The 25806-nt window shown below is 46.3% G+C and overlaps 1 protein-coding gene across 1 annotated transcript in view; it reads left to right on the plus strand.

The window, feature by feature from the left end:
* The window catches only part of LRP4 (LDL receptor related protein 4), an 81176-nt gene that overhangs the window by 52906 nt on the left and 2464 nt on the right, over positions 1 to 25806 (plus strand). The window contains exons 27-38 of the mRNA XM_021716868.1: positions 224 to 386; positions 509 to 734; positions 1081 to 1384; positions 2712 to 2930; positions 3099 to 3233; positions 5324 to 5432; positions 6932 to 7076; positions 16806 to 16919; positions 17383 to 17518; positions 20190 to 20257; positions 21388 to 21475; positions 23147 to 23288. Coding sequence (XP_021572543.1) covers positions 224 to 386; positions 509 to 734; positions 1081 to 1384; positions 2712 to 2930; positions 3099 to 3233; positions 5324 to 5432; positions 6932 to 7076; positions 16806 to 16919; positions 17383 to 17518; positions 20190 to 20257; positions 21388 to 21475; positions 23147 to 23288 — 1849 coding nt within the window. The remainder of the gene's footprint in view (positions 1 to 223; positions 387 to 508; positions 735 to 1080; positions 1385 to 2711; positions 2931 to 3098; positions 3234 to 5323; positions 5433 to 6931; positions 7077 to 16805; positions 16920 to 17382; positions 17519 to 20189; positions 20258 to 21387; positions 21476 to 23146; positions 23289 to 25806) is intronic.

The raw sequence follows: 25806 nt of genomic DNA on the forward strand, positions 1-25806 counted from the left end.
GGCCACTGCACTCCAGTCTAGGTGACAGAGTGAGACTCCAACTCAAAAAAAAAAAAATTGCACACCTTGTGACCCTTATGAGGATTAAGGGAGAGAAACCATGTGAAATGTTTTGCAAAGCATCTGATGTGCTCTAAGTCCTCACAGTCTATCTGAGATACTGTAAGTACTCATGGCATGTAGTAACTGCTGGAATAACCAACCGATATTCCTCCTTGCTCAGGTTCATGTACTGGACAGACTGGGGGGAGAATGCCAAGCTAGAACGATCTGGAATGGATGGCTCAGACCGCACTGTGCTCATCAACAACAACCTAGGATGGCCCAATGGATTGACTGTAGACAAGGGCAGCTTCCAACTGCTGTGGGCCGATGCCCACACTGAGGTGAGAACCCTGCCCCTGCTGCTTCCCAGAAGCCTGGGAGAATGGGAGAGGCCTGTTTGGAATCTCCACTGGGGGCTCCCAGTCTGCTGATCGCCATCCCCCACGCTTTCCTTCCTCTGCAGCGAATTGAGGCTGCTGACCTGAATGGGGCCAATCGGCATACACTGGTGTCACCAGTGCAGCACCCATATGGACTCACCCTGCTTGACTCCTATATTTACTGGACTGACTGGCAGACCCGTAGCATCCACCGTGCCGACAAGGGTACTGGCAGCAATGTCATCCTGGTGAGGTCCAACCTGCCAGGCCTCATGGACATCCAGGCTGTGGACCGGGCACAGCCTCTGGGTGAGAAGACCCCTGGGGCTGTCACAGCCTCTGGCTTTCTGGAGCAATCTCAAGAGATATATCAGAGATATATCCAGAGCACAGAACTCCTTTACAGTTAGAAAGATGGCAACCTGCCTAAGCTCCCTCTGGGTATGGCTGGTACTACAACTGCATGATGCCGTCAGCTTTAAAGGACTCCTAGACACCCTCCTGTAGACACGCCTTCTATCTCACCCTTGCCAGGTGCTGAATCCTGTCACTTAGAATAGCAAAGAGCCAGCCACAAGAAACGAGGACCTTTGTAAGATTCAGACAGTATTCCAGGCTGGGTGTGGACGCTCGTGCTTCTCAATCTCATCACCAGGTTTTAACAAGTGTGGCTCGAGAAACGGCGGCTGCTCCCACCTCTGCTTGCCTCGGCCTTCCGGCTTCTCCTGTGCTTGCCCCACTGGCATCCAGCTGAAAGGAGATGGGAAGACCTGTGACCCCTCCCCTGAGACCTACCTGCTGTTCTCCAGCCGTGGCTCTATCCGGCGTATCTCACTGGACACCAGTGACCACACAGACGTGCACGTCCCTGTTCCTGAACTCAACAATGTCATCTCCCTGGACTATGACAGTGTGGATGGAAAGGTCTATTACACAGATGTGTTCCTGGATGTCATCAGGTATGAGTATCACTGAAACCTGCAGAGGACACAGACCCCACTTCTGATCCCTCTGTGTGGACCTCTAAATGGACCAAGTGACTTGGCAATTTGGATAATCAGTTCTAATCCTGACTTGTTCACTTTGCAGAGTTTACCACTTAGAGCAGAGGTTCAAACTTTTGTTTAAAGAGTATATGGAAGCCTAGTACATAAAACAAACAAACAAAAGAACAGGTGAAGTCAGGCTAGGGACCTAGAGCCTTTCACACCTACCAATGGACCCAGCGGGAGCTCTAAGAATCCCATAGGACTCATTGACGAGTAGGCCCTGTAGCTAGTACCTGTGTTGTAGTAAAGGAGCCCTGGCCAAATGCCAAGGCTTATGGTAGTTTTACAAAGTTCTTGTTGTTAATGTTTTTTTGTTTTATTATTCTTTAACATTTTGGCCCCAACGTAGCTCAGGAGTATGATGCTCTGCCACCAGTTGAGAGTGGTTTACCAACTGGGTGTGGTGACTGGCACCTATAATCCCAGCACTTTGGGAGGCAGAAGCAAGAGGATTGCCTGAGCCCAGGGGTTCGAGACCAGCCTGGGTAACTTGGCAAGACTTTGTCTCTACAATAAATTAAAAATTAGCCAGGTGTTGTGGTGTGTGCCTGTAGTTCCAACTACTTGGAAGGCTGAAGCGGAAGGGTTGCCTGAGCCCAGCAGGTTGAGGCTGCAGTGGTCATGAGCATGGCCATTGCACTCTAGCCTGGGTGACAGAGTGAGACTCTGACTCAAAAAAAAAAGAGTGATTGATCATGGCAGAAATTCTCACAGGGGGGAATGGGGCATTCCTCTTCAGTCTCCATGAAGGGTATATTAGAATCTCATGCTAGGGACTGGTGGGCATAAGCAGTTTAGGGAATGTTCCCCCAGGTGATTGTGACATGCTTTCCATATTGAAGTTGAGTTCTCTGCTGTAGGGAATCTGTAAAAATGCACAAGGTAGGTTTTGACAAATCTGTCTTTCTTACATTCGCCACCAAGCAATCCTTGTTTCTTCCCAAAGATATATGGGGAATGAATTAACCTGTCTCTGGCAAGACATGGGCTCAAACCCCTAGCTATTTTCACTTAGCAGGAAATACTATGTCCTCCTAAGAACTGGTTCATTCATCCTACAAATATTTTATTGAGTACCTATCATGCTGGGTGCTGAGAAATGTATTGATAGACACTTGGTCTCTGCCCCTATAGAGCTAACAGTCTAGTGGGGTGCAATTATGGGAACATGGATGAAAGGAGTTTTAGTCTATTCTGGGTCAACCTGACCACGCATCCAACCTGGCCTTTCCCCAAGGCGAGCGAACCTGAATGGTAGCAACATGGAGACAGTGATCGGGCAGGGACTGAAGACGACTGATGGGCTGGCAGTGGACTGGGTGGCCAGGAACCTGTACTGGACAGATACAGGTCGGAATACCATTGAGGCATCGAGGCTGGATGGTTCCTGCCGCAAAGTGCTGATCAACAACAGCCTGGATGAGCCCCGGGCCATTGCCGTTTTCCCCAGGAAGGGGTAAGTTTATGGCCAGCAGAAAAGAGATCCGGGGAAGAAGGGCCTGGTGAAAAAGAAACCCTTGGAGGGTGCCTGTGTACTAATGCTATTAGTATGTCCCCTGTGTTCTCTCACCCTCAAGGCGCCATCTTCCCATGTCTTAATAATGATAACATTGTTCTGTCCCAGGTACCTCTTCTGGACGGACTGGGGCCACATTGCCAAGATCGAACGGGCAAACCTGGATGGCTCTGAGCGGAAGGTCCTCATCAACACAGACCTGGGCTGGCCCAATGGCCTTACCCTGGACTATGATACCCGCAGGTGGGAATCCTGTCCCAAACAGCCTCCTGGAAGTTGGGTGGACAGAGGAGAGGATGGTTGAGATTGAAGTAGAGAAAATGAAAGATAGAAAGCTCCTTGGTAGGTAGGGAAGATAAAACTGAGAAGGATAAAGGAACATATTCTTAGAGCAGGGGTTACTGAATCTAGCCCTCAACCCTCAGACGGGTTTTGTTTGGCCGGTTTACATGTTCTTAATTTGAGTGCCTTCAGCAGAACATGTCCTCTGGCTAGACCACAGACCCCCATCCATTTAAGAACTGATTCTTGTATTTGTTGCTCTCCTAATCCCTTCAGGCCCTGGAATTTGCAACTCCTGGTCTTGATAAAAAAAATGCTGGAGGGCAGGATAAGAAGGTAAAAGGAACTCTGAATCAGGCTGTTTCGCTTTCTGCCCCCAGAAAAGAGGAATCAAAGTCATCAGGAAAGTTGGAGAATGCCCTCTTCTTTTAAACTCAGTGAGGTCCATGTAGGCTGAGTTCTCTCTCTTTCTATCTCTCTCTCTCTCTCTCTCTCTCTCTCTCTCTCTCTCTCTCTCTCTCTTTGAGTTGGAATCTTACTCTGTCACCCAGGCTGGAGTACAGTGGCATGCTCACAGCCACCTCAGCCTCAACCTTCTGCCTCAGCCTTCCAAGTAGCTGGAACTACAGGTGTGTGCCATCATGCCTGACTAATTTTTAAATTTTTATTGTGGAGACAAGGTCTCACCAAGTTGCCCAGGCTGGTCTCGAACCCCTGGGGTCAGGCAATCCTCTCGCCTCTGCCTCCCAATGTGCTGGGATTACAGGCGTGAACCACCGCACCTCCCTGAGTCCTCTTTTTGAAGACCGTTCATAAGAATTTGGGCTTAACATTTAAAGGTGTGAAAGTTCGCTGGGCACTTCTAGGGGAAGAAGTGAGGGAAGTGGTGAGGGGTGGCCACGTGACAACATAATGGGTACCTGGTCCACAACCACCTACATGCAGCCTACTTATGTAGTAAAACCTCATTTGTAAACCACAACTCTATAATAAATAAGCAAAGTATAAAGGAAGGAAAAGAATATCCTTCATCTGCTTTTTAAAAATGAATGTATTCAGCCAGGCATGGTGGCGCGTGCCTGTGATCACAGCACTTTGGGAGTTGGAGGCAAGAGGATTGCCAGAGTCCAGGAGTTTGAGACCAGTCTGGGCAATTTGGCAAGACCTTGTCTCTACAATTAATCAAAAAAATTAGCTGGGCATGGTGGCACACGCCTTTAGTTCTGGCTGCTTGGAAGGCTGAGGCAGAAGGATCACCGGAGCCCAGCAGGTCGAGGCTGCAGTGGCCATGATTGTGCCACTGCTCTCCAGCCTGGGTGACAGAGTGAGACTCTGACTCAAAAATAAATAAACAAAATAAAAAATGATTTTAAAAAGTGAACGTATTCATATGATGGTAGAATTTTAAAAATAAAAAAATTAGGCCAGGCTCAGTGGCTCAGCCTGTAACCCAGCACTTTGGAAGGCCAAGGCGAGTGGATTGTCTGAGCCCATAGGTTCGAGACCAGCCCGGGCAACTTGGCGAGATCTCATCTCTACAATAAAATAAAAATTAGCCAGGCGTGGTAGCGTACATCTGTAGTTTCCACTTCTTGGAAGGCTAAGGTGGAAGGCTCGCTGGAGCCCAGCAGGTTGACGCTGGGGTGGCTGTGAGATGCGTGCCACTATGCTCCAGCCTGGGCGAAGGAGTGAGACTCCAACTTTAAAAAAAAATTAAAGATAAATAAAAAAGAAAATAATAATAGTTTGGGCTTAGATTCTTAGGTAGGAGTCAAAAGGTACTTAAGGTCCTGAGGATGAGCTTGGATGGTGGCTCCTCTAGGGTCCTTAGACTTTACTCTCCTCCTCAGAACAGCCCCGGTCTCCCCATTATGAATCACCAACTTCCCTCTTCAGCTTTGGGACTTACGGTGACCTCTCATCATGGTGCTTCTTGACTGCTTCCAGCACCTGCCAGTTCAGCTCAGGATGGGACAGAGCTCCACAGTGGGGCAGAGCCGGCCCCATGGCGGGTGTCTTGAGCAGCCACCCTTCTCTCCTTTCCTTTGAAGGATCTACTGGGTAGATGCACATCTGGACCGGATTGAGAGTGCTGACCTCAACGGGAAGCTGCGGCAGGTCTTGGTCAGCCATGTGTCCCACCCCTTTGCCCTCACACAGGTACTGGCTCAGGAGAGAGGTAACTAAACCTCCTTAGCTGGTGTGTTTCCTTGGGGTTCTAAGTCAGCAGTCTCAGCTGTAGTTGCTACTGAGCGGGCATGCCTTGGAAGCTCATTTTTCCCTGTGCTGTGAAGCCTTGACACCAAGTACTCTGTTACTCCTATCCCATCACTCCCATTTGAAGCATTTGAAGAATTGACTCTCCAATAGTGGTGTATAGACTCAGATGTGGAACTTGTTAAAATGCGGGTTCCTGGGCCCTGACTATAGGGAATCTGCTTCATGAGGGTTGGGCCCAGGAATATGCATTTTGACAAGTTCCCCAGTTGATTCTAGTGCTGTGGTCCTGGTACAGGCAGCTTACTAAGTGGAAATGGGTGGAGTGGCTAAAAGCAAGAGTTTTCAGGTATCCAGCTAGTCAGTAAGTGTTTCTTGAGTACTGCCAATGTGCCAGGCACCTGGACTCAAGTTCTATCTGTATTATTAAATAACTGTGTAACTTCAAACAAGAAACTGAACCCCTCTAAACTTCAGTTACCTATAAAGTAGATCAGCCTAATTATAGTATCTTCCTAAAATATACACAAAGCATTAACACAGTACCTGGCACATAGTTAACTTTAAAGGCATGCTATCTCTAACCATTTAATTGTTATTATCCATCACTTTTGAGTGTTCTAACACTGTAAAATAATTTAGGGAAGGGAAAAAGCCTGGGACCAAAACAGGGATTCTCAGTCATTTAAAAGTCTTTGTCCCTTTTTGACAAATATCATTCAACCTGTTTATGTTCTCCATCATATCCAACTAGCCAAAAATGTTTTATCTGACAACACTTAAGGACAGGTTTTTTTTCATACTCCAATTGTAAAACTATGTGGTAATACTGAATATACCTTTTCAATCTACAAGTTTCACCTGGGGTTTCTGATATATACCTTGAGATGGGGGGGGAATACCTTCATTGCTCCTCACTACCCCTGGTTGAAAATTTTGCGATCCTTGCATTAGAAGGAAGCTCTCCATAGAAATAAGCAGAGGATTTGGGCCAGCACTCTGAGCAAAGAGCCCAGAGGAGCAGGGATCTAGAAGAAGCTTCAAATGTACTCCTATTTGCTAGGTAGGGAGTCACTTAAACTACAGACTGAGAGTTAGGAGTTGGAAATTCGGAGATGAATGACACACATTCTTGTCCTTGAAGAACTTAATCTGGCAAGACAGACAGACATGTAAACACATTACTTAGAGTATAGAAACTCCCTAGTGCCAAGTGACTGCAAGGTACACAATAGCATGGAAGAGAGAATGGTGAACTCTATGTGGATTTGGAGAGATTCCCTGGTTAATATCATATGTGGGCATGCACAGAGGTCGACTTAGTGAATGAGATGAAGAAGGCATCTCAGCAGAGGGAGTAGCATATGCTGAGACGCGGAAGCTGTACCAGAGTCTGATCGCTGAATCATATTTACTCTTTTTTGGGTATCCTTCTTGAGTAGCAAGACAGATGGATCTACTGGACAGACTGGCAGACCAAGTCAATCCAGCGTGTTGACAAGTACTCAGGCCGGAACAAAGAGACAGTGTTGGCGAATGTGGAAGGCCTCATGGATATCATCGTGGTTTCCCCTCAGCGTCAGACAGGTGAGCTCCTGGGTACTGAGCGTGCTTCCTTACGTCAGTGGGATGGGTTGGTCACCCCAAGTACTGTTAGTGACCAAGACAGTTAGGGCCACAGGAGAACAGGAGAGCTTTTGGCTCACATTTTAAACTCAGACCTTGTTTTTTTTGTTTTTGTTTTTTTTGAGTTGGAGTCTCACCCTGTCGCCCAGTTGCATACTCATGGCCACTGCAGCTTCAATCTGCTGGGTTCCGGCGATCCCTCCACCTCAGCCTTCCAAGTAGCTGGAACCACAGGCGTGCACCACCACACCCAGCTAATTATTTGATTTATTGTAGAAATGAGGTCTCACCAACCTGCCCAGGATGATCTCGAACCTGTGGGCTCAGGCAGTCCTCTCACCTCAACCTCCCAAAGTGCTGGGATTTACCTTATAGTTTTCTCTCCTGTCCCTGAAATAGGGACCGAGCGCTTAATTCACAGACACCAACACCAAAAGTACAAGTTATAAAAAGGAGAGGTTTATTAGCCAAGAGCTGGCCGACGGCCACTTGCCTGCTGGACATGCAAATCCCACAGCAAGGGCCCCCATTTGTTGTAGGGGCTTGCTTAAATGGGGCAAAACCACATTGGGACTTTTCAAGTGGGCCAAACCGCAACATCCTGGAGGCCTAGGTACTTTTTAAGCAATGCTAGTGGGGTTCACAGAAACGAAAAAAAAGGCTGTTAAACAGTTTAACCTAGCCAGCAGGTGGTATTGCCAGTTTCCAGGAAGGGAACTTTTTAACTGTGCAAAGGCTGAGTACATGCTTAACTGTGCAAAGGCTGAGTTTATGTGTAGCCTAATTTTTGACATTGTAGATGTCTTTTTAAGCCCCCTTCCACATTCCCCCCTTTCAGTTGTTTTTGGAGTTAAATCATTGACTTTTTATACAGGGCATTATATTGAGTTTTGAGGACTATTAATTTTATTGATGACACACTATTTTTATTTATTTTATTTATTTATTTTTGAGTTGCAGTCTCACTCTGTCGCCCAGACTGGAGTGCAGTGGCTGCTCCCGGCCACTGCAGCCTCGACCTGCTGGGCTCCGGAGATCCTTCTGCCTCAGCCTTCCGAGTAGCCAGAATTACAGGCATGCACTACCACACTCAGCTGATTTTTTAATTTATTGTAGAGATGAGGTCTCTCCAAGTTGCCCAGGTGGGTCTCAAACCCGCGGGCTCAGGCAATCCACTCACCTCAGCCTCCCAAAGTGCAGGATTACAGGCTGAATCACCAAGCCCAGCTGACACACTATTTTTAATATAACCAAGGAGGCTTTTAACTAACCAAGGCCCTACTGTTATATCTATTAGGGGCAGGAAGAGAGGCCCCGTCACTGCTGAGATCAGGGTTGTGAATCAGGGGGACTAAGAGAAGAGGGACTGAAACCAATTTTCCAAGGCTTGTCTTTGCAGTTTTTTTGTTTTAGATTGTCTTTTACCAGGGCAAGAGTGGTCTCGGATGACCCCAGATTGGTTTGCATAGAAACAGCACTTTTTTTCTTTTTTTTTTTGAGTTGGAGTCTCACTCTGTTGCCCAGACTGGAGTGCAGTGGCTGCTCCCGGCCACTGCAGCCTCGACCTGCTGGGCTCTGGTGATCCTTCCGCCTCACCCTTCCAAGTAGCTGGAACTACCACGCCCGGCTAATTTTTGATTTATTGTAGAGATGAGGTCTCATCAAGTTGCCCAAGCGGATCTCAAACCCGTGGGCTCAGGCAACCCACTCACCTCAGCCTCCCAAAGCGTGGGATTACAGGCTGAGCCACCGAGTCTGGCTACAGCATGTTTTTTTTAGGGCCATGCATAGCCCTCTCTGCTCTATGAAGAGGAGATCAAGTCCCCTCCTGTTTTGGAGCACAACCTCGGCTAAGGAATTAACTTGCTGTTTTAGGCAGGATGTGTTCCACTCCAGTAGTTCTAGGTTTTTATTAACATGTTTACTTAGCTCTTTGAGGTTTTGGTTCCCAATGACCAGAGAAGCTGTACTTATTGCTGTGGACCCTGTAATTTCTAGGCTAATGAGGAGGGACACTTATATGGGGACCCGCTTGGGTTGCCCAAGGCCTGAGAATTTAAGGTGTTTTCATCTCTATGTTTTTTATAGATATATATCTGGGGTAGTATATGAATTAAGACACAGATTTCTATGGTGTCCCTGAAGTATTTTAAAGCAATACGGGGTGTTATACCTTGCATACAAGCAAACCAGGTGGTGGGGGGTGCAACAGCCATGTGGAGATGTTTAGAGGTTTTTGGATTGGGGATATTTATTACAGAGGCGGTATCACACGACATTTGGTAGGGAGAATTACTTATATTATAAGGGGGAGAATAAAGGCAAGTTCCACATCCTTGAAGATTTTTCAGAGTAAGGGCCGAGTTCTGTCCCCAGGGATATAGTCTTAGGGATTGAGCTGTAGTGAGGTCAAGAACGCGTACATGTTTTTTGGTGTTGTCTGTTGAGGAGTTCACTGCAATTTTTCTGTAATAAAAAGGGTCTAGGCATAGTCAGCAGTCTTTCTTTATTTTAGGATGCGTGGCATTTGCAAACCAGTAAATAGCAGATAGCATAGGGAAGAAATGATTTTCATTTCCAGGCGCTACTGCAATGGGTAAGGGAGCAGGACCTGCCCTCGAAATTGTAGGGTAGGTAGAACCAGATACCTGGGGTGTTGGGTTGGGGGGCGTTTAGAAGCTTTAGGTTTTTGGAGAATCAAGTTGCTGTTGGGACCCATAGGATTTAGGGTATGGGGGATGGCCTGCCTTTGAATAGTAAACAGCATATCAGGATTGGGTCCTTCAGCATATATTCTGAACCCCCACGTTTTACCCATTTGTCATACCTGGTGGATGCTGAGGGCATCCCAAAGTATTATAGTGAGTCTAAGTGGGTTGCATGTTTGTGTTTGATTGTATTGGGAAGCAGGCTTTTTCCTGCATAGGCTTATGTATGGGTATCGGTTTTTCCAAGGAGCAATAGTTTCGCACCCCCATGCAGCATAGCGGTATTGTCTTGTTTTGTGGCAACGGGCTGGTCCCAATGCCGGGCAAGCATGAAAACCAACAGATTTAAGTCTTTTTTTATAAGCTAAGGTGTTGCATTTGTCAGTGTATGTGTCTGAGGGTTAGACCTGGCCATAATTTACAAAGGTTAAAATTAAAGACAGGTTGCCTGCTTTCTCTGTAGGTGGCAATTATGGTCCCAGTGACAGTATTTTTTAGTTTCTAGGAATAGTTCCCTGGAGTATAGGGATTATGTGGGTTAGGCCAATAGGCTTCAAGCTGGGGAAAGTATGCAAGGAATATGATTAAGATACTGGGCCACAAAAGTCTTATCTTTAGAGGATCTTTTCCAGTAGCTGGTTTGACGACTTTTTATGTCTCTGGGGGCCCGGTGGTGGCTGCCTTTACTTGTGAATAATGAACCCAGGGGTGGTCACCGCTGACTTTGATGGCCATAGGAGTAGTAAGGATTACTATGTGGGGCCCTTTTTACCTTGGGGTGAGGTCCTCGGCTTTGTGCCGTTTTATCCAGACCTGGTCACCGGGCTGGAACGGGTGTGGATGTTCCGGAACCGGTTTCCGGAAGGCTGCCTGCACAGTCTCAGTGACAGCTTGTTGGACTTCTTGAGTTGGAGTCTCACTCTGTCACCCAGACTGGAGTACAGTGGCCGCTCCCGGCCACCACAGCCTCAACCTGCTGGGCTCCGGTGATCCTTCCACCTCAGCCTTCCAAGTAGCTGGAACTACAGGCGTGCGCTACCACGCCCGGCTCATTTTGATTTATTGTAGAGATGAGGGCTCACCAAGTTGCCCAGGTGGGTCTCAAACCCACGGGCTCAGGCAATCTACTCACCTCAGCCTCCCAAAGGCACAGGATTACAGGCTGAGCCACTGAGCCTGGCTAGCTTGTTGGACTTTTTGAAGAGCCTGCAGTGACTGAAGCAAATTATGGTTAGACAGTTTTACTGTTTTTTTTCAGTCCAATTTTTGGAAGTAATGGCGGGGGCCGTCCAAACAGAATTTTGAAGGGGGTTAGACCCTTGATGTAGGGGGTACACCTGACCCTTAAGAGGGCATAGAGAAGACATGTTACCCAACTTTCGCTGGTTAATTCTTTAGGGTTAATTTGGTCAAGGTTTTTTTAAGCGTCTGATTTATTTTTTTTTTATCTGTCCTGAACTCTGGGGATGATAAGCACAATGTAAATTCCAATTTATCCCCAAGGTTTTTGCAATACTTTTAGTAAGTTTAGAAATAAATGCTGGGCCATTATTTGAGTCTATTGAGATAGGTAGACCATAATTTGGTATGATGTCATTTAAGAGTTATTTTATTGTTATAGAAGTAGTTTCAGTTTTTGTAGGAAATGCCTCGACCCATCCCAAGAAGGTGTCTATCAAGACCAATAGGTATTTATATCCATATTGTCCAGGTTTGACTTCTATAAAGTCTATTTTTTAATGTCTCCTGGGGGTTAGTCCCCTATCTCAGACCCCTTGGGTGGTTACACTGACCTTAGGATCATTAGTCTGCTGGCATGACACGCATGCCGTGTCATGAATGAGCTCCTGGGCAAGCTGGTCCAGATGAGGGAGACAGAATTTTTTTCTTACTAGTTTGGTTAGTTTTGTCCTTTTCAAATGAGTACCTTCGTGGAGCTGCCTTAGGATTTGTTGTACCAGGACTCGAGGGAGGAAGGTTTTGCCATCCTGAAGTTGAAGCCATCCATCTGGGTTTGAGGTTGTCTGTAATTTTTGTGTAGCGAGGAGGTCCTCTTCTGTATATTTTGGTGGCTTACATAGAACCAGAGGAGGCAGCGCCAGCAGGCAGGTGGTTCTGTGGTAAGCAGCTTTTCTTGTTGCTTAATCTACTTTTTTATTTGCTATTGCCTCTTTTGAGTTTTTTTTTTTTGTTTTTTTTTTTTTTTTGGTGGCCCGGGCAATGGATGATGGCGACTTGTTTGGGGGCCCATATTGCTGCCAGGAGGTTTAAGACCTCTGCTTTATTTTTTATAGTTTTCCCCTCTGCAGTGAGCAATCCCTGCTCCCTGTAAATTGTCCCATGAACGTGTGTAGTTGCAAATGTGTATCTGCTGTCAGTGTAGTTGTTGACAACTTTTTTTAAAACCTGTTTTTAGGGCCTTGGTTAGGGCAATCAGTTCTGCTTTTTTGGGCCAATGTTTCCTGTGGAAGAGACTCAGCCCAAATAGTTCCCTGTAGAGTGACCACTGCTGCCCCTGCATACCTTACCCCATTCTGGATGAAACTGTTGCCATCCAAGAAAAGCGTTAGGTAGGGGTTTGTTTTCGGGACATCAGTTAGGTCCCAGTGCAGTTTCTGGAACTCAGTTGTTTTATAATAACAATGTGGCGGCCCCGTGGAACTTTTTTCTGGTAGTAAAGTTGCGGAGTTTAAGCTGGGGGTATGCTGGAACTTGATGTGGGGTTGATCTAAAAGCAGCGTTTGATAATGGGTTATTCGGGCTTTCGACATCCATTTGTTAGGGGCCCCTCGGAGTAGAGTCCACTGCATGCATGGCCATGACAGTCAGATTCTGTCCCAATGTTAGTTTGTCTGAGTCCTTTATAACATGGCAATGACTGTTATAACCCGCAAGCAGGGTGGCCAACCCGAGGCTACCAGGTCCGGTTTTTCTGACAGGTAGGCGACCGGCCTGTTTTATGGGCTGGGCTTTTTGGTTAGGACTCCCCGGGTGACGCCTCATTTTTTATCCACATAAAGGTGGAAAGGTTTTTTAATATCTGGCAAGGCCAGGGCCGGAGCTGAGACCAGGGCGTTTTTAAGGGCTTGGAAAGCTTTGTCTCTCTCTGGTGTCCATTTAAAATTAGCCTCTGGTTCCTTGGTTATTTTATAGAAGGGTTTTGCGAGTTCAGCAAACTTAGGGATCTATAGTCAGAAGTATCCTACAGCTCCCAAGAATTCCCGGATCTGCTTTTTGCTTCCTGGGGCCGGTTGCCTGCTATAGCCCGAATGTGCTGGGCAGTCAGGGATTTTCTTTTACCTCCTTCGAGGTTATACCCAAGGTATGTGGCTACAGTTACACAGAGCTGAGCCTTTTTTTGCTGACACCCGATACCCCAGAGTCTGAAGTTTTTTAAGTAGGTGCCTGGGCACGCAGGCACTCATCTTTTGATGTAGCTGCGATTAACATATCATCTACATACTGTAGCAGAGTCACTTTAGGGTGCTGTTGCCGGAAAGCTCGGAGGTCTTGGCAAAGAGCTTCATCAAACAGCATGAGAGAGTTTTTAAATCCTTGTGGGAGTCGTGTCCAGATTAACTGGCCATTTTCCCCTTTCTCAGGATCTGTCCATTCAAAGGCAAACAAGGGTTGGCTCTGCTTAGCCAATGGGATGCTGAAGAAGGCATCCTTAAGGTCCAGGACAGTGAAGACCTGCCTCTCTGGAGTTAACCCTCTGAGGAGGGTGTATAGGTTGGGGACTGTGGGATGGATATCCTCCACTCACCTGTTGACCTCCCTGAGGTCCTGGACAGGATGGTAGTCTCCTGCGCCCAGCTTTTTGACAGGAAGAAGCGGGGTATTCCAGGATGAGTGGGACAGCCCTAGGATTTCAGCTTCCCGGAGACACTGGATGTGGATTGCTATGCCTTTTCGGGCCTCTGGGGATATAGGGTACTGTTTTACCCTAATGGGCATTGCCTGACTTTTGAGATGTATGACGACTGGTGGTTGATGGGATACCAGCCCAGGGGAATTTAATTTGGCCCAGACTTGGAGAAACTTAGTCTGCAGCTGAGCGAGCAGTATGGCGTTTGAAGAGTCAAGAGGGGCCCCACCTTCTGTTAACACATATTCCTCACTTAAGGGAATAGTAACAAGAATGTTTGATGCCCCTGGTGGGTTTAGGCTTACTGCTGCCATGGTTTTCTCAAAACCTATATTGGCCTTAAGCTTGTGTAAGAGGTCACGTCTCAGGAGCAGGTACAGGCAGTCTGGCATTACCAGGAACAAATGAGTTACTTTTCCTTTTCCCAAATTTATTGTTCTTTTGGTGGTCCAGGGGCATGATGGAGTCCTGGTTGCCTCCTGAACCAAGGAATGTTTATTCTGAAGCAGGCTGTTGTACTTTTGGAGGACTGAATGCTCAGCCCCTGTGTCCACTAAGAAGTGGACAGGGCTTTCCCCCACCATAAGTTTTACCCTGGGCTCTAGGGGGGAATTGACAGAGCCCCGGCTCCGTCAGTCAGTTTGTAATTAAAGCACGGGAGTAGATTTCGGTGGGCACCCCCCCAGGAGGGCACTCTTGTGTTCGGGGTGTCCTGTCTGGGCAGTCTTTTACCCAGTGCCCAATTTTTTTACAGTAGGCACATTGGTTTTTTGCTAGTGGAGTTTTTCGTCCGGTGCTGGTTTCTTTTTTCCCTGTTGGCTGTTTGGGTTTAACTTCCTGTAAAGCTGCTGTTACCACTTTGGCCATCTTTTTGGTTTGTTGGTCTTTAAGTGAGTCCCTGCTATTATAGACCTTCTGGGCTATCTTGGTTAATTTTGATAAACTTTTTTCTTTAAATCTTTTAATTTTTTGCAATTTTTTAAAATATCAGGGGCTGACTGGGAGACAAAAGCTATAACTAAAGCCCTCCGATTTTCTGGAGCCTTTGGATCTATGGGAGTATACATCCAATAGGCCTCCACAGGCATTTCAGAAAAACCGTGGGAGATTTCTGTGGGCCCTGAGTTATCTCACTTATCTTAGACAAATTTGTGGGTCGCCTGGCAGTGGCCCGGAAACCCCCCATTAGAGTCCGGCAATAGGTGGTAAGACACTCCCTACTGTGATCAGTGTTCGTGTTCCAATTAGGCCTCTCAGAGGGGAAGACACGGTTCACTCAGTCTTGCTCTGCCAGTCTGCCATCCGGTCCCAGGACCAATTTCCTTGACTCCTGACGGATTCGTTTTCTTTTTTTCCGCAGTAAAAAGGGCTTGGAGGAGCTGTTGGCAGTCATCCCAAGTGGGCTGGTGGATGAAGAAGAAAATAGTTTCTAAAAGGCCTATGAGGCTCTGGGGTTTTTCAGAGAACACCGGATTGTGGTGTTTTCAGTTGTAAAGATCACTAGTAGAGAAAGGGACATAAACCATAAAGGACTGGCCTCCTGAACCTCCCGCATCTAGTCCCAGGGCCTGTCTCAGAGGGAGGGCTGTGGAAGTTTGTGGTCCTGAATTCCCCAAAGACAAGTCGGGGCTAGTCAGTTTATCAGGGGCGGTTGGGCCCTCGGGAGACGCATGAGGAAGAGAGGCATAAAGGGGCTGATATGAGGACCCACTCCTGTTGAGTGATGGGCTGAGAACCTTGTGGGCCCTCTGCTCCCGCTCAGATGTAGAGTAGGGTGGGGGAATTTCATCGTCCTCCGGTGGGCTCTAGAGGACTGGAGGTTTGACTTTTGGAGTTTCCTGTAGGGCTAAAACACGAGAAGAATTAGCTTTTTTTTTTTACTTGCTTCATCCATGATGGCTGCTGCATTACCAGGAGGTACCAGGCAGTGATGTACGGGATCTGGTCTGGGTGGTGTCGACAGACGAACTGTCGAACCTTCCCCACTATGGCAGAGTTGAAGGTCCCTTCCAGTGGCCAGCTGCAATTAGGAAACGTGGGCCATTCGAGGGAACAAAAGGTGGTTAGGTTTCCTTGGTTTACCTGATAACCTGACTGCTGTGCTGCTCCTTGGAAATCCTTGAAGTGACATAAAACCAGTTGCCGAGGGGTGTCAGGCTTAGAGCACTGCTGCCCCATAATATCAATAGCAATGACAGACACAACAGTAACTAACACTGAACAAATAAAGACAATAACACAAACTGAACAGACAGAACTAACTGCCCGAGGGCAATACTGGAGGGCCCAGTGACGTCTCACAGGGACTGCAGACCCAGGAATTAGTGCTGCGTCCAGCTTTCCTGTGGGTCCAACCAGAAGTGCGCACAAACAAAACAGGAACTTGACTCACCTCTCAGAGGGCTCTGGGGACGTTGTGAGTCTGCCGGAGATGACAATCAGCCATTTGCGAGTTCACAGACTCACCAGGCCCGACGAACACTGAGGTTCGCGGGTATGCAGACCCACAAGGTCAGCTGGTGATGGGGCTGGGGATTAAGCTCTTGGATATCCCGGATAAGCCCTCAGATGAAATAGGGACCGAGTGCTTAATTCATAGACACCGATACCAAAAGTACAAGTTATAAAAAGGAGAGGTTTATTAGCCAAGAGCCAGCCGGCGGCCACTTGCCTGCTGGACATGCAAGTCCCACAGCAAGGGCCCCTATTTGCTATAGGGGCTTGCTTAAATGGGGCAAAACCATGTTGGGACTTTTCAAGTGGGCCAAACCGCAATATCCTGGAGGCCTAGGTACTTTTTAAGCAATGCTAGCGGGGTTCACAGAAGCAGAAAAAAAAAAAGCTGTTAAACAGTTTAACCTAGCCAGCAGGTGCTGTTGCCAGTTTCCAGGAAGGGAATTTTTTAACTGTGCAAAGGCTGAGTACATGCTTAACTGTGCAAAGGCTGAGTTTATGTTTAGCCTAATTTTTGACATTGTAGATGTCTTTTTAAGCCCCCTTCCACACCCCCAACCCTGGAAATAGAGTAGCCCTGGATTTCCTCCTTTTTGAAAAGTGTTAAATTGGGGGACCACATTATATCCCAAACCAGATACTCATCTGTTTTGCCCTCAGGGACCAATGCCTGCAGTGTGAACAATGGTGGCTGCACCCACCTCTGCTTTGCCAGAGCCTCGGACTTTGTATGTGCCTGTCCTGATGAGCCTGATGACCGGCCCTGTTACCTTGGTGAGCTGGACTGAATGGCCCCTGAGTAGCAGATCCCCTGGAAGAGCAAAGGATCAACAACCTCTGCTCCCTGATCTGATCTGTCCTTCTGGGTAGGATGCCCCTGCAGAAGGCCTTATTAGTAGAGTGACTGGGAGTAATGCATTTAGGCTTTGAAATGACTCAGACCTGGGTTTGTCTGGCCCCTGGCATTTGCTAAATAGAATCTGGGTCTCTTGATTCCCAGATCCCTGCTGTGGGATCATCAGTGGCTTGTTCATTACTCTCTCTTCCTGACTTTTGTGGGCCAGCTCTCCCGCTAGAGCTATTCATATTGAACCCCAGAATCAAGAAGGGTCACTGAGGAAGGTGTCTAAGGTTAGGGCAGCTGAAAGATTACTTTGTCCAGTTCTCCAGCTACTCTTATACCATATGTAGAGGGCTGGGGCTCCAGTGGTCCACTCCAGGTCTCCTTTTTCTCCAGTCCCTGGCCTGGTGCCACCAGCTCCTAGGGCTACCAGTATGAGTGAAAAGAGCCCAGTGCTACCCAACATGCTGCCCACTACCTTGCGGTCTTCTACCACCCGGACCCGCACGTCTCTGGAGGAGGTGGAAGTAAGGTAAGTAGATTCAGTACAGCATTGAGGGTCCTTTGATTTAAATAGCCATCCCCCACCAGCAGAAACTCAGAGTCCCAGCTTGATAATTCTGGCAGATGAGAGGTAGATTACATCATTAACTATCAGATCCTGCTATTTGGAGCAGGAGGTGATTTTCAGGCTGATAGATTGTTGCAATTATTCCTTTTTTTTATTAGCTCTAAGAGCAAGAAGGTTTAAGAACAACTCTAAAGAGAAGTCACTTAGGAAGTGTCTCCCAAATGGCATTCTTCCTTGTTCCTTTCTCTCTCTGTGACATCTGCTCTCATGTCATAGGGTTGGTATATGGTCTTGCCCTACCTTGTCTCTGACCTGTGACTTTATGACTTGGAACAAAAAGGTTTCCCCAGGAGTATGATGGCCTTAGTCTATAATGACTCAAACTTACAACATACACACACACACACACACACACACACACACACACACACACACACACACACACCAGGATTCAATAAGCATGCGTAACCACGAACTGTTCTCAAATCGGGTATAAAGTATTGTATTTCATTAAATTGAAGGTGCTATCAATTATGAAATGCATCCTGATTTGAGAGATTAAACTAAAAACATGACCAAAAGCAATTGTGAAATGCCAATGATTGTGAATCACACTCCTATCTCAGATGTTAGACTACAGAAAAAAATGCATGTCTTAAAATTGATAAAATATGATGCAGGCGTGCAGTGGCACGCTCACAGCCACCCCAGTGTTGACCTGCTGGGCTCAGGCGATCCTTCTGCCTCAGCCTTCCAAGTAGCTGGAGCTACAGGTGCGCATTACCATGCCTGGCTAACTTTTAAAATTTATTGTAGAGATGCAGTCTCGCCAAGTTGCCTGACTGAGCTGGTCACGAACCTGTGGGCTCAGGCGATCCATTCGCTTAGGCCTCCCAAAGTACTGGAATTATAGGCTGAGCCACTAAACCCAGCCAGAAAAATTCTTGTAACTATGTTTTGCATTTACATTTTATAAAAATAATCTGGAAATGCAGAACAAATAAAGAACATATGAGTACCCATATGCCTATAATCACTCTTAATATTTTTATGTGTATTTTTCTAATTAGAACAGTTTTTTTCACTGCAATGTACTGATCTTTTTATTTCTAATATCAATGATAGCTTAAAACGTAGTTAACACTTGATTTCAATTCTGAAAGCAGAAACATAATAATAATCCCAAATAAGAACTCTAGACTCGTCCAGACATGGTGGCTCAACCTGTAATCCCAGCACTTTGGGAGGCCGAGGTGAGACGATTGCCTGAGCCCGGGGGTTCGAGACCAGTCTGGGCAACTTGGTGAGACCTCATCTCTACAATAAATCAAAAAATAAGCCAGGTATAGTGGCATACGTCTGTAGTTCCAGCTACTTGGAAGGCTGAGGCGGAAGGATCAACTGAGTCCAGCAGGTCAAGACTGCAGTGGCCGTGAGTATGCCACGGCACTCCAGTCTGGGAAACAAGAGTGAGAATCCAACTCAAAAAAAAAAAAAAGAACTCTAGACTCAATATCCCTAAAGTTACAAGATTTGTGCATGATCAAATTCATATGCTGTGATGCTGTGTGCCACATTCTCTCTTAGTACAGTTTGTAAAGAAAAGCAAACACCCAACTATAAATAGGTGTCTTTCCCACTAACTACTAAGTACTTTCAATCATTATTAGTTTCTAATTTTATTCAGGTTTATTTAGAAAACTTTTGGCCCCTCCATGGACCTTTTCGTACTGTCCTGGTTCTAGTTGAAGATTCAACACATCTTGGATTCAAGTGTTCTTGCAAGGCACTTTTCTGCAGCCTTTTAGGAGATACCACTAATTGCCTGCTCACAAAGAAATTCTGAGGATTTCCAATTAGTTGTCTGAGCACTTCCTGTGGATGTCTTGCCTATTCCCTTGTGAAAGAATGAAGGGAAGGAAAACAATTTTTTTGACTATGTGATGTTTAGATCTTGTGACAATTTTTATCCAATCAGATCTGCTTTGCTAGTGGCTTCTTCAGACTCATTCTGGTAGTTTGAGTTTATCAGTGTCCTTAGTAATATTCTTCCTGCAGACTTCCAGCTCACTCCCAAACCTTCTTTTCTTTTTTTTTTTTTTTTTTTGGAGTTGGAGTCTCGCTCTATCGCCCAGACTGGAGTACAGTGGCCGCTCCCAGTCACCGCAGCCTCGACCTGCTGGGCTCCGGCGAGCCTTCCGCCTCAGCCTTCCGAGTAGCCAGAATTACAGGCATGCGCTACCACGCCGGTTGATTTTTTTGATTTATTGTAGAGATGAGGTCTCGCTGCCCAGGTGGGCCTCGAACCCGCGGGCTCAGGCAATCCACTCACCTCAGCCTCCCAAAGGCGCGGGATTACAGACTGAGCCACCGAGCCCGGCTCTTCTTTTCATTTTTAAAGGCACATATTTTATAACACATTTAAACATGGTATAGCAGCTTGAAAACAGTGACTTACACTGATTTCTCTCTATTTCCCAGTCTTGTTCTCTCCATGTTTCTGATAGCTCTTGTCTGGTATATTCTCATATGCCTGAAGGCCCCGCTCACAGGCCTTTCTCCCTTTCTGGAAGAAGGCATGATCCTCATTGAATATGAGTAGTCTTCACATTCAGTTTTCTATGCCCTACAGATGCTCTGAAAGGGATGCCCAACTGGGCCTCTGTACACATTCCAACGAGGCCATACCTGCTGATCCAGGTAAGCCCTAAGTGTGCCACAGTTTGGGAAAAGAGGTAAAGAATCTAAGTCTCCACTGATAGGGTTTTTAACTTTCATGGGTTCTCTTTTAGTTGATGAACTCTTCTTAAACTAAATCCATAGAAATAATCATCATGACCAGGAATAGTGGCTCACATCTGTAATACTAGTTTTTTGAGAGGCCAAGGCGGGAGGATCACTGAGCCCAGGAGGTCAAGGCTGCAGTGAGCTATGATCGCAACACTGCATTCCTGCCTGAGTGACAGAGTGGACCCTATTTGTAAAAAAAAAAAAATAGTAATTAATTTTTTAAAAATCTTGTGAACTTCAAAAATGGAACTATGCATGGGGCACAAAGCATAAATGAATACATAAATTAAATATCATAATGGCCATCACTGCTTAATGGTGTACTTTTCATAAGCCAGGCATTTGATAAGCCACATATATATGCATGTGTATGTACATACATATGATGTAAATGCATATATATATACACACACACATACTCTCAATCTTTGACAGCCCTAGGAGCTATTTATTTATTTATTTATTTAATTTTTGGAGTCGGAGTCTCACTGTGTCGCCCAGGCTAGAGGGCAGTGGCACGCTCACGGCCGCTGCAGCCTCGATCTGCTGGGCTCAGATGATCCTTCCTTCTCAGCCTTCTAAGTAGCTGGAACCACAGGTACATGCCTGGCTAATTTTTTTTATTTATTGTAGAGACAAGGTTTCCCAGACTGGTCTTGAGCCCCTGGACTCAGGCAATCCTCTTGCCTTCACCTTCCAAAGTGCTGGGATTACAGGCATGAGCCACTGCACCCAGTCAATTTATTATTTATATTTAAGTAATGAGAAAATGTAGACTTAAACATTAAGCATCTTTCCGTAAGTCACTTAGCTAGTAAGTGGTGAAACTGGGATTGGAGATGCTAGCAGAGTGATAGATTTCTTCTCAGCGTCCTCCCCACACCTGCTGTGGCCTCTTCTCTGAGTAGGAAGTCCCTGGCACTCTTCAGATTAGTGTGGGATCCAATACCTACAAAAGGAGTCCGCCTCTTCCCACCCTCACGTCAGCACTAGCTAGAAGGTTGTCGGTGGGCCCTGTCTAGTGTCTCTGTTCTTCCTAGGGGAAGGACTTCATATCAGCTATGTCATTGGTGGACTCCTGAGTATTCTGCTGATTTTGGTGGTGATTGCGGCTTTGATGCTGTACAGGTAACTTCAGCCTTGCTGCAGGGTCCATATGTTTATTAGTCTTCATTAGCATATCTGGGATCTCCTGAAGCTCTGCAGTTCACTAAATCAATCTCTGAAAAGTCATATTTCAAAGTTGGGTTCTTGATCAGAGCAGCAGAAGGAGAGGGCAGAAATCTGAATACTTAATCTTCTACTTCAGTCACAGCCTAAGTATTTTCTTTATTTAATGATCATAGCAACCCTTGGGATTTTCGATATAGACTAAGATGCTGAGGGCACAGAGGATGTTACCTGGGGTCACACACTAGAGGCAAAGCTGAAACTGACACCAGCATCTTTGCCTTTCCCACTACCCCATACTAACCAAACCATTGAAATTGGCAATGATTTTCCCTTTACACAAACACAGCACAACATTGATATAACTTTGTTCAGTAGCAATCATCCTGGGAAGATAAATTATGTCATTCTCCACTTAGAATCCTTGTCTTAGGCCTCTCTTGTTTTATATTCCCCACAACAGAGTCTCACTCTGTTGCCCAGGCTGGAGTGCAGTGGCATGCTCATGGCCACCACAGCCTCGACCTGCTGGGCTCAGGTGATCCTTTCACCTTAGCCTTCCAAGTAGCTGGGACTTCAGGCATGCACCACCATGCCTGGCTAATTTTCTATTTATTTATTGTAGAGAAGAGGTCTCATCAAGTTGCCCAGGCCTGGTCTCAAACTCCTGAACTCAGGCAATCCTCTTGCCTCAACCTCCCAAAGTGCAAAGTGCTGGGATTACAGGCTTGAGCCATTGCGCCCAGCCAGCCCCCCGCCCCATGCTTTAAACACAGCTTATAGCAAAAATGACTTGATTTTGCTGCTGCTGCTGTTCATAATAATAATGGTAGCATTTACCATTTAATGGATATGTATCAATGCCACAACAACCTTGTAACACAGGTATTATCATTCCTCACTTTATACATGAGGATCTGAGGCTCAGAAAGTTTAGATTATGTGTACCAAAACCCCAGCTAGTAAGTGACAGTGGTGGGATTGAAACATAGACCTGTCTGACTCTAAAGCTCAGTATTTACATATCCATTGCAGCATAGCAAGTTGCTCTAAAACTTAGTGACTTAAAATGACAACCATTAGTCATCTCACAATGCCTGTGGGTCAGAAACCTGGATGCAGCTTAGTTCGGTGCCTCTGCTTCAAGTTCTCTCATAGGCTGCAGTCTAGGTATCAACTAGGGTCGTGGTCTCATCTTGAGACTTGACTGGGGAAGGATTCCCTTCCAAACACACTCATATAGTTGTTGGCAGGATTCAGTTCCTCACAGGCTATGGGCTGGAGGCTTTCCTCATCAGTTCCTTGCCTTGTGGACCATAGGACAACTTATAACATGGCACAGCGTTCTTCTCCCAGAGCAAGAAAGAGTGAGGGAGGGCAACTCAAGGCTGATGCCAGTTTCTTTGTAAACCAATCTACTGTCCATCACGTTTGCATGTTCTTTTCATTGGGAGTAAGTCACCAGGCCTAGCCCACATTCAAGGGGTGGGGATTCAAGCGTGTGACTACTGGAAAGTGGGGATCGCTGGGACCATCTTAGAAGCTGTCTGCCACATTTAGATTACAACGTCCCAGGTGTTATTCCCTCATAAAGACCTAAACTAATTTCTCATCACTTTTCTTCTCAAGACACAAAAAATTCAAGTTCACTGATCCTGGAATGGGGAACCTGACCTACAGTAATCCCTCCTACCGAACTTCTACTCAGGAAGTAAAAATTGAAGCCATCCCCAAACCAGCCATGTACAACCAGCTGTGCTATAAGAAAGAGGTAAGATTGAAATTTATCATCAAGGGGGTTTTCTTCAGGGGTGGGGGGAAAAGTGTAAGGAATATGATCCCATTGCCTGAATAAGTCAGTAAGGGCTGCTAGATAATCCCATTCACCATTTTGAAAGTTATAGTGAAGAGAAGAACTAAATGTAATTCTGGAGAGACCTACTATCTCTGAGGGATCAACCTGAGGGACCTTAGTGAGAGCAAGGTTAGAAGGCAGAAGATTTAGGTTGGAAAGAAGTTGGGTATGCATCTCCCTGCCAGGAGATGTTTATCCAGACTCTGAGGTTCTTTCCCTCCTGAAGTTATTTCCCTGTAATGAGGCTGTGACCCTCTGAAACAAAGGAGCTCTCCTAGACAAAATTTTAAAGATCCAAGAGGCTGGGCATGGAGGCTCACATCTATAATCCCAGCACTTTGAGAGGCCAAGGCAGGAGGATCACATGAGCCCAGGAGTTTGAGTCCAGTCTAGGCAACATACCAAGACCTCATGTTTACAAAAAATTTTAAAAATTAGCCAGGCATAATGGCATGCACCTGAAGTCCCAGCTAATCAGAAGGCTGAGACAGAAGGATCGCCTGAGCCCTGGAGGTTGAGGCTGCGGTAAACCATGATCATGCCACTGTACTCCAGCAAGACTCTAAAAGAAAGAAAGAAAAAGAAATGGCCAAGTGTGGTGACTCAAACCTGTAATCCCAGCACCTTGGGAGGCCAAGGTGAGGGGATTGCCTGAGCCCACGGATTCGAGAACAGCCTGGGCAACTTGGCAAGACCTCGTCTCTACAATAAATCAAAAAATTAGCCAGGCGTGATAGCGTGCACCTGTAGTTCCAGCACTTGGAAGGCTGAGACAGAAGGATCACCTGAGCCCAGGAGGTTGACGCTAGGGTGTCCACGAGCATGCCACTGCACTCCAGCCTGAGTGACAGAGTGGGACTCCAACTCAGAAAAAAAAAAAAAAAAGCCTCAGATTTCAATTTTCCAAATCTGATATAACCTATGATTTTTAAAAAAAAATTGTATAGCATTTTATCAGAATCTATTCCTTATGAAGACCCTAATCAATCTACTTCCTTGGCCTATCTTACACAGTCAAAACCTGTTCTCACATTGCAGGGCTCTCATGAATAGTGAATACACTTTATATAATAATCATGTGCTTTCTGGATTCATGAATTTCTATATTTAAAAAGCTTCCACTACAGTCAAAACAGAACCTGCAGGGATAGCTTGTATTTCTAGGAATGGTAGACCCCTTGTTCAATCAGTAATTTTGAGAGAAAGACTCTGGAAGATTCTTGGGTTCCTGGAGTATCTGTGCCCCAGAAAAGAACCACAATAAAGGTCATCGGCTGGCAATTAAAATTGCTTATGCCTATAATCGACTAGGCATGATGGCTCATGCCTAAAATCTGAGCACTTTGGGAGGCTAAGGAGGGAGGATCACTTGAGACCAGGAATTTGAGACCAGCCTGGGCAGCATAGTGAGCTCTCATCTCTAAAAAAAAAAAAAAATTAGCCAGGCATGGTGGCACACACCTGTAGTCCCAGCTACTCAGAAGGCTGAAGTGGAAGAATTGCCTGAACCCAGGAGGTTGAGGCTGTGGTGAGCTGTGGTCCTATCACTGCCCTCCAGCCTGGGTGACAGAGTAAGACTCTGACTCAAACAAGCAAACAAAAAAATTATGTGACCTCTTTATTTTGTTGTCTGTTTCTTCCTCAGCAGCTCTTTCACCCCTCAGATAGTCTTTCACCCTTTCTCTTCTGATTTCCTCTTGATTTCAGGTACCCGTTGGTGTGTGTGTTTGCAGAAGGAGTGGTGTCCCCCCGATTGCAAGTGCCACATCCTCTACCTCTCCCTAACTTTACCAGTGTGTCTCTGTGGTGAAAACTCTGAGTGGCCTGCATCTCATCTTATACTAATTTCAGCATGGAGGGTGTGCTGGGTGAATGGGCATCTCTGTGTGTGTGTGTGTGTGTGTGTGATCTATATCTCTCTCTGCATGGTCAAGGGAGCTGTCACTCCCAAAGAGCAGGGACCATGTTTTATGTTGTGTAATCATCAAGGCACTTAGCACAGTATCCTGCTTAACATGGGGGTGCAATAAATATCTGTGGGATTGAATTGTTACTAAAATAGAGTAGCAGTTGCAGGACTCTTGGCAGGAATGCTGTTCCAGGGACAGTAGCAAGCAATGGCCCATTTTCTTCTGGCAGTGGTAGCATGTAGGTTGGTATCCCCCAGAAACCGGGAGGGAGGCTATTCTTCGAGGAACTCATAAAGGGAGAAGCCTGAGCAGAACTCCAGGATGTCCTTGGAACAACCTCATGTTGCTTAGGGATGGTCCCAGGGCTCATGGGAGCAGAGCCAGAGTGACCTCCCAAAAAAGGTTACAGGTTAAAGGACCCCCACCCCCTGCCACTGGATTGACATTTAGAACCCAAATAAGAGGATTTTCTAGGCCAGGCATGGGTGGTTCATGCCTGTAATCCCAAAACTTGGGGAGGGTGA

Source organism: Carlito syrichta, unplaced genomic scaffold, assembly GCF_000164805.1.
Source record: "Carlito syrichta isolate Samal-C Ts95f unplaced genomic scaffold, Tarsius_syrichta-2.0.1 Scaffold309042, whole genome shotgun sequence".
In the NCBI taxonomy this organism is placed as follows: Eukaryota; Metazoa; Chordata; class Mammalia; order Primates; family Tarsiidae; genus Carlito; species Carlito syrichta.